We start from the raw sequence: 8,776 nt of genomic DNA on the forward strand, positions 1-8,776 counted from the left end.
TAACGTGATGCAGTCTTCTATAGAGCATACCATTTATACCATCAAAATGATGTTCTAAAAGCATGATATGAGAAACAAATGACCTATTCCTGAAATAAGAGGAAAGGTAACTTTAGTCCTTTCTTAGAACCTTTTTGTGATTTTATAATAACTAGTTAAATTTCTTTTATGGTTGTCTTGTGTTCCTCTGATGGTATTGCTTCTATCTCTTTGCTCCTTGTATTATACAGCATTAGCCACCTATTTCGAAAAGCAGTACAGCTTAGGTTACAAAGCTGGAAAGCGGATGACAATAAAAATAAATAGAAAAGCCTGTTTCCTTTTCTTCTGTGTGATCCAATTAGAATAAAAACATAAAATCTACTCTGCATATAGGAAAAGAAGAACAGTGTGGGTGGAGGTTTCAGTAGACACCATACCACGAACTAATTCTAATAGGTAAAATCCTTCAGTAATGCAGAAATTTGAAGGTGATTCTGAGAGGAAACCAAGTCTTATGACTAACATGAAAAGAACTACAAACTAACCATTTTCTATAACTTGTCACCACTCACAAAGTCTTGAGCAACAAAGAAGAAATCAATGCCTGTAGAAAGGGTTCTTTACTGTCCATACTGACAATCTGCAATGTAAAATGCACTGTAGCACCACTTGACAGTGTCTCTGAATCTGTCTGTGGTCAACCTGAGACACAAGTCAGGGAATTTTCCTGACTGCTGTCTCTGTGTCATTTCCATGTGTCTACTGTCCATGGGAATCTTTTAGTTTAAGTAGAAAAGTGGATGAGAATAGCAAATGAAAATGTCTGGTCAACACACTAAGAGAGCAGTGATGACGTATGGGAGGACAGACGATTTTCCTGTTCTTCCCCTTTTGTGGTGAGAAAAGGATAGCAGTGATTTAAAGTGAACAGGAGACTTGAATGCAGTGGGAATGGGTGGGGTATGGCAGCACATGTGGGATTCACAGCTGATTCAATCATCATGGTAACAGCTCTTGCCTCTCCTGACGGTACCCACCATGAAGATCCAACTCAGCCACCTCTGCCTTCAGATAACAAACCAGGACAGCGCACTGAAGTCGTCATGCATCCCACAGATGTCTCTGAGAATGAGGTCCTCCACAGGACCACAGCCAGTATGAACAAACTTGCTGATGACTCCCTACTGATGGGTACCAGTAAGAATAATGGATCATACTCTTTTCTTGGTGCAAACAATGCAGACATTACTTCTGAAATTGACTCCTTTCCCCATCTTTCCCATCTTGCGAATCTACATTCTTGGTGTGGGCTTGCAGTATAAAAATCTGTGGTGGGACCTGTGCTGTTGATAGAATTAAGCTTTCTGTAATGCTTGAAAGTTTCTGTCTTTGCTGAAGCATGTTTTTGGGTGGCCTCTTGACTCTCTGTAAGACACATTTAGTGATTTTGAAACCTCAGCCCAATCTTCCTTTCTTGTGCAGCAGTGTGATCAGGCATGATATGCTTTGGCACCATGATTGGTGTGGTGGAGGCACTCTGGTCGGTTAATCAGGTGGCTTGCTCCTATGACTCAGCAGCAACACCATCACCGTGGAGTGCTGTCCCAGTGGTGATGGCACGGCAATCATAGAGGAATTACGTCCCATAAATTCCGCCTTCAGTCCCTTACTTCTCACGAGTGGGTTGCCAGGAAAGGCCAATGTGGATCTGTGTGCATTATGGCTACTCACTCCTGAATTACAGGGTCAGGTAGTTGCTGCTGTGGTCTCTTCTTCTGAAGGTCTTCCCTCTTCACCTGTCACTGGGATCTGTATATGTAGCCAGCATTCACCTCCAACACAGTGAGCAAGTATGTGGTGCTTAAGGCTCTCTCAGAAGCATGTGACTGGGTAGAAGAAGAAGGGGAGACCTTCCTGACTTCTCTCCTTCTGTGCTTTGAATGAGGAAGTGTTTTCTGGCTTGGTGTGGTACAGGAAAGAGGAAAATAATGTGGGTGGTGGTTTTCTAAGTGCTCAGTTTTAAAGATCATGATGCCATCATCACAGTCACAGAGCCCATGGATGATGTTAATCGAGAAAAAGCAACCAAAGAGCCACTAGCACCTAGCATTCCACCTGAGAGTGAAAGTGAACAAGCACACACCACAGATGGTTCTCAAGTCAATTACATACCTGAAGTTTTTCCAGACATTGAAGATCATCTTAACCAATTGCAGACCTCTCTTCCTACTAGTAAGAACTAAAAGTTATTATTTTGGACAATGGCAATCATCCAAAAACATGTGTACTAACCATAATTATTGTCATATTATTATTTCAATTTTGATTGGTTTATTGATTGATTGTTGATTGATTATAAAGCATTTATTTATTAACAATATGTTGTTAAAGGAAATCTCTTCCTGTGCAAAGCAGAGGAGATTTGCTAACAGGCTGAAAATAGTGTTTTGAAAATATACTTTTCTTATATTCTAGTATCTGTATGTAGCAACAAAAATATTAAAATGAACAAATGTAAGCTTTCTGCTGATGCCCATAAATACATGATACCATTTTGTCTTCTTTCTTGCTGGGCACAAATGATAGCTATGTAGCACTCAACTGTCTGTCAGTTTTTCCCCGATCCTTATTCCTTTTACATTAGTTGAATATGTGCCAAAATAAAGGTAATTCTCTGTGAAAACCCTTTTTCTAGGTGCATTTGCCAACGGTGTCTTGTCAGTGATTGATTATAGCTACGTTATTGGGCTGTAACTAATATTTCATTTGTGAACGTCTCATTTCAAAAGGCTATTTTCTGATGAAGTTGGTGCAGTTAGCAGTAACACTGTTTACTTATTATACTGCATATAACCTTTCTTTTCTTTTATGTGATCACATGCAAATAGTAAAAGAAATGAAGGGATTTTTCCTTCATTTGAAATTTCCATAGAAGAAATCATCCTAATTGTAAGGGGTTTTCAAAATGCTAATTCTCATACACACTAATCCAGATACTTTCTTCATTTACTTTCTTGGAAATTACTAGAACCATCCCAGGATAGATGTTGGTCAATGATCTGTGGACATGGTTTGCACATAAGCAAGATTCTGTACCTATATTTTTATAATATTATACAGCAAATACTTTAAAGATAATTCTGTTATTAATTAATTTACTAATTTTCATTCATATATTGTCAGGTAGAATTTGGCCTACTTTTTAAAAATTTAATATAGAAGCAGTAAAATCAACCCTATCAAAATTGCCTGAGTTATCATAGTTTGCCATGGGCATAGCAATGTAAATGCAACATAAGTATTTGCTAGAAATATATGGGAAAGATAAATCTACTTTTAATAATGGTTTCCTACTCATTTCTTTACTCATCTCTTTACTTTCGCTGCCCTGTTTAAGTAATTGATCCAAACTGCCTCCTTAATTTTATGTGCAGACATTACACACTGCTAAAAAATGTTTCCTACCTTTCTGTTTTGAGTACATAAAACCTGTAGGAACTGTTTTGAAGACAGTTTTCCATGTGATTGTCTGCATCAAATCTTTGTATTGTCAGTGCCCTGGCAAAGGCTCATTATGTCATATTCCCCAAACTCTTCATTTTTCCATTTATCCTTTCTTGGTGCTTTTTAAAAACACAATACAAGGTAATTACTAGGACACTACCATCATCATAAAAAAGCTTATTTACTGAAAGGTTTTTTCTTTTGTTACTTTAGCCCACGTAGCTGTAGTGGAATGGAAAATTTTCATTGATGTATTGGCAGACTGTAGTCAAAGGCTTTCTCTGAACAAATGAATGGCTTGATGTACTTTCTTTCACTTGCTTTTTCCTTGCAGCAGTGTTTATGCTGTAGTCTGACATCACACTAATGATTGATCTGTTGTCTGAGTGGCCATGAATAACAAATGAGTCCACTGAAGGAACTCAAAAATTAACTCTTAAAAAGAAAAAAATTCTAGTACATCATGAAAACGAAATGTAAAGAGCGTCTAAGGATCCCTCTTTGCCACTTGCAAGGACCTCCCCAGAACCAGAACAGAAGGGAACATGACTAAATCCTGCTGCTTCTCAGTTCTCAGAGAATGGGAAGGGGAGTGCAAGGGCAAATTAAGTAGTTCTCTAAGCACAAGAATTTTAATAAATGTATGCATGAGTTTCTCAGGAGGTTTGTGGTGGAAAAGCTCTGGCAATTTTCGAGAATGATGTAAAGCACCTTAAAAAAATCTGCTGAGATGTAGGGCAGACAAGTGAATATGTTCCTTTCCGTCATCTTTCTTGGAGACTAGCTCAGGACTCTTAGTTGCTGAATTAGTGCTCTGTCCTTTGTGGAGAGATGGCACAAAACCATTCGCCAGCTAAACAGTTTCTTGTTGATAAAAATAATGAAAACCCCTGGAAGATTCATGTAGTACTTACCAGCTAAACATAACAGAGAGAAAAGAAAGGGTTTGTATTTTTATTTTGCTGCTATTGAGAAATGAGAAAGAAATGCTGGCTAGAAATGAGTTGCAAGGTGTACTTTACAGCTGATTAAAGTAAATGCTTAATTTGCCCTGTCAGAGTCTGGAAAAATCCAGACACAGAGATCAATAATATCTTTATTGTAATGTCTTGAATGAAACAAAGTCTCCTGATAAATTTAGGTTTGGGATACCCGTATTGCAGCAGCATGGGCCAGAAATGTAGTTGTGTACAAGTTCAAGCAGTATGGCCAGCATAGCAAATATTCAAGACTGGAAGTATGGATTTTGATTTAATACCTAATACTGTTTTAGAACCTAATTACACAGCTTATTAAAAAGGACAAGGAGATCTGCCTCTAAGTTTTCAGAGAGATTTTTTTTTACTTTACAACTATCTGGAATTTTTTAAGTCTTCTGTAACTCTATCCATAACTAGCTAATTTAAAAACATTCAGAGAACTATCCTTCTATTTTATGAAACCATTAGAGTTTAGAAATTCAGTTTCATCCTGTGTAGAAATAAAATTAAGTTTCAAAATTTCTACATATTGGTCATTTTAGGTTTAAATGAAAATAAAGCACATGCTCACTCTCTCTCTCTTTCCCCTGTCTTTTCTCACTCTCTTTACCCCATGGAAGAGACAAGATGTTTGACTTGTATGTCAAAAACCACTTCAAAAAGTTGTCAACACTCACCTGTCTTTGCATTTTCTCCACAAAATTCCTAGGCAATTGTAATTGCCTTTTGGTTCATGAAAATATAATCAAAACTGAAACGTATGAGACAAGAGGGGAAACTCATGAAACTTGTTATTCAAAATACTAAAATTAGTTGTAGTTGAAATGAGCATGATTGTTATACTCTATGTAATAGTTTCCAGTATAAACACTTTTTAATGACACCAGCATGAACTTTACATAATAACATTTTTTAAATGTGAAAATCATAGTCTTTGTACCTTGCTGTTAAATATTCACTAAGCATATTTGGTCTAATGAAGAGTTTTGTTTTCTAGGATCTACCTCGAGAAATCATGGTAGTCAGGGACCAAATAAGGGACCTTATGAGTCCACTACTTTTCCGGGGGAAACCACAACAACAAAAATAGCTTCGCAGCCAAGATCAGCCCATGTACCAGGTAGGTTTTTGAAATCACATGTTTTAACAATTTATCACAGAATGGAATTAATATGAACTGAAGTAAGAGATGAAAATGTAGGTCAAGTACATTTATTCTGAATCAGACAATATTTAGCATTTTCACTAGTGTTCTGAGAAATGAAACATACTGTAACTTTCATAATTTTCCAGCAGTATCAAAATGAGAAAACTCACGCATTTGGAGCATGGATTTTGGAGCATTTGGATTAAGATCCAAATAACCTTTAAAATTGATATGAAATCAGGCAAAATTCAGTAAAGAAACTCGCGAAATATTGTATCCATGAGAATGTTCAGTGAAAATAATAGCTGACCTGCAGAATAGGGCTTGCAGATTAGCATGGAATAGGAAGAAGCCAATGCCATGATAAAATTGCATAAGAATGCAAATTATTCTGTGACATATCAATACTAAAATAACCTTTGAAACAAGGAAAGTAATTATCCCACTCTACCTACTGTGTAGGTATTAGGTGTAGCAATCCCAGAGCTCAAGTTCTGTGTGCATTTCAAGATATTGCACTAATTTCATAGGATAAAAAAACCCAACAGACATGATCACAAAGAAATTTTTTTGGAATATAAGCTTTGAAGCAGCTTTTGAAGAACCCATCATTTTCAGAGAAAACTTTAGTTTTCTGAATATATATCAGGGAAATATCTCAGGAATATGAGAAAAGTATGCTACAAAAAGAAAGTTTATCAGTTTTTCACCATAGAGTAATAACAATTAACTAATTAGAAATAGTAATTTGTTTAAAATGAAACACAGGAGACTCCTTAAAAAAGAAAGACTTGTTTCAAACAAAATAAAGGAATTAGCTCTTAGGATAACATCTCTGTCTGTAATGGGAGTACAGCAGAAATACTAGGCTACTGGGAAGGTGGTAAAATCTCCTTTACTAAAAATGTTAAGAATAAATGGAGCATTCTTCAGCCATCTTCTTATTAACCCTGTTTCACTGGAGTGAAATGTACTTGATATGACTTCTTAGGGTCATTATGCCCACCAAATTACAGTTCTTATAGGTGCTAACAGTGATGGTGTATTTTATCTGAGTTGGCCTGTCTGTAGTTGAATGATGAAAATGGATTCAGTTTGCACAGAAACCCTTCACAAAATAAACAAGCATTCATGTAAGCTATAAAAAAAGTCTGTCAGTTTAAGAAACCTAAAAGTGGGTTTGTTCTTGTAGTTCTATGAAATGGCAAAACTCCATGAGATACGTTAACACACTCTCCTCCCCTCCCTCAACTCTCCCCACAGAATGGCTGATCATAGTTGCTGCTCTTGTGGCACTGGCATTGATTCTTGCAGCGTGCATCGCTGTTAACAGTCGAAGAAGGTAAGGTAGCCCCTTTACTTTTTCAAAACACACTGCTTTTCTATTTTGTTCATCAAAACGCTTCAAAGCTTCATGAAGAAGCAGAGCAGTATAACACAGGAAAGACCTTCCTCTGATAATGTCTGGGACTTGGGGTGTGAGGCCCAGGTCACTGAGTCTTCTACAAGTCACATACCAGCCTTCACACAAGTGGAACCACATGAAGTCAGCAGCTGTATAAACCATTTGGTCTTTACATGTAGATGGAAACTAAGTGTGTATAAATGATAATTAATTATTCTCTACCTATTACTTATTAGTAGGAAAATCCGGTCCATAGAGAGTGAAAATTATGAGATGGACATAGTAGCAACCACAGGATGAGTGGAGGATAATCCTCCACCATTAGCACTGTTGTCTGTGCACAGTGTGAAAGACTGTATTACACAATTGCTGTCACAAGTTTAATTTGTTCCTTCCATACAAAAGGCAGTATCACATCTGGCAGTCCTAGGGTTATATTCTAAAATTGCTATCAGAGCACTCAATGGCTTTATTTACTCCACTTTATAGATGAAAAAGCAGGGGAATAGAAAGTTGCAGTGATCTGTGCAAAGGGGATGTTCTGAGGTTACTTTTCAGTCTTAAACAGCATTTTGCTACTGAAGTTGAACCCTTTAACAGAGTAACTATTTTCTAATTGAATGTTGAATTTGAAATTAACTGAATTAATTTGATTTTACGTAACCACATAATATGTGGAGATCTTTGGTGAGGAAGCAGTGAGCAAACTTGTTCCTAAACTGGTGGTTGCAGGAAAGCACGTTTTCATACTTTTGTGAAATACTGTCAAGATCCTCCCAAGCATGGTGTGGGTGACAGAATAAAGCACTGCCACCTTGGTGTCCATAGTGCAGAAGGCTTCTCTGAGATAAAACAGTGCAAACTAAATGCCAAATTGTCAGACAGAGTAAACTGATACAGTTTTAGTGAAGTCGGTAGTGAGATGCCACCTGGTAGGTTAGCCCTATGACTGTATTCACTGTATCAGTGTTTCTCTGACAGTATTATCAGAGACCCATTGAAATAAGGAAGCTATGAAGCATATGGTGAGACAGAAAACTCTACAAATTTCTTTCTATGAAGTGATACTGGAGTTACACAGCTTGAATGGCATGGCTTATTAATTTATATGTTACCGTGTTATGTCTTTAAAAGTAGAGATTGCCATTGTTTCCTCCCTCTTCCCCCAGAATCACCACATGAAAGGACAAACAGGGCCATTTAGGCTAATTATAGATTGCATCTGGCAAGAAATGAAACAATCTCAGAGCTGTAAATAATGCCTTAGATACTTAGATATCTCTTACTTAGAGCTTCCATGCGGTTGGGAGTGAGTTGCAAAGAGACAAAGTTCATGTAGATGCATATACGTGTATGCATGCATGGATTAGACCCTAGTAATATGTGCTAATCAGTTTAGCAGGATTCAAATGATGACGTGAATAAGTCAAGAATCCTTTCTATTATGATAGTTATCTATTCTGATAAGTGCTAATACACTTAAAATTTATAGATATGTAGTTACTGTGCAGTCAGCATGCTGCTTGTGAATGCCAACTAATCTGAAACTAACACAGCATCTGTGCTGTGAGAAAATTGAATAGCTGAGAAAGGAGGATTGAGTATTTCAGTGATAGCTGAGCAGCAAGTTGACAATGTTTTAGGGATTAATTTATTTAAATAGTGATTTATTTGTGTAATGCTATCAGCTACCATTTTTAAAATGAGTGCTAACTTCTGCTTCTCCAGTTTCAGTCTTGTTCAGGTTGTCTGAAAAAG

General features: G+C 37.0%; 1 protein-coding gene across 9 annotated transcripts in view; it reads left to right on the plus strand.

Annotated features, from left to right (window-relative positions):
* The window catches only part of CD44 (CD44 molecule (Indian blood group)), a 59,110-nt gene that overhangs the window by 37,580 nt on the left and 12,754 nt on the right, over positions 1–8,776 (plus strand). For 5 of the 9 annotated variants that reach the window (XM_054068757.1, XM_054068753.1, XM_054068754.1 and 2 more), the window contains 4 exons: positions 994–1,179; positions 2,029–2,214; positions 5,464–5,586; positions 6,877–6,955. In XM_054068757.1, coding sequence (XP_053924732.1) covers positions 994–1,179; positions 2,029–2,214; positions 5,464–5,586; positions 6,877–6,955 — 574 coding nt within the window. The remainder of the gene's footprint in view (positions 1–993; positions 1,180–2,028; positions 2,215–5,463; positions 5,587–6,876; positions 6,956–8,776) is intronic. The other 4 variants (XM_054068759.1, XM_054068762.1, XM_054068756.1 and 1 more) reach the window with 3 other exon arrangements.

This window comes from Cuculus canorus, chromosome 5 (genome assembly GCF_017976375.1).
Source record: "Cuculus canorus isolate bCucCan1 chromosome 5, bCucCan1.pri, whole genome shotgun sequence".
NCBI classification, from domain to species: domain Eukaryota; kingdom Metazoa; phylum Chordata; class Aves; order Cuculiformes; family Cuculidae; genus Cuculus; species Cuculus canorus.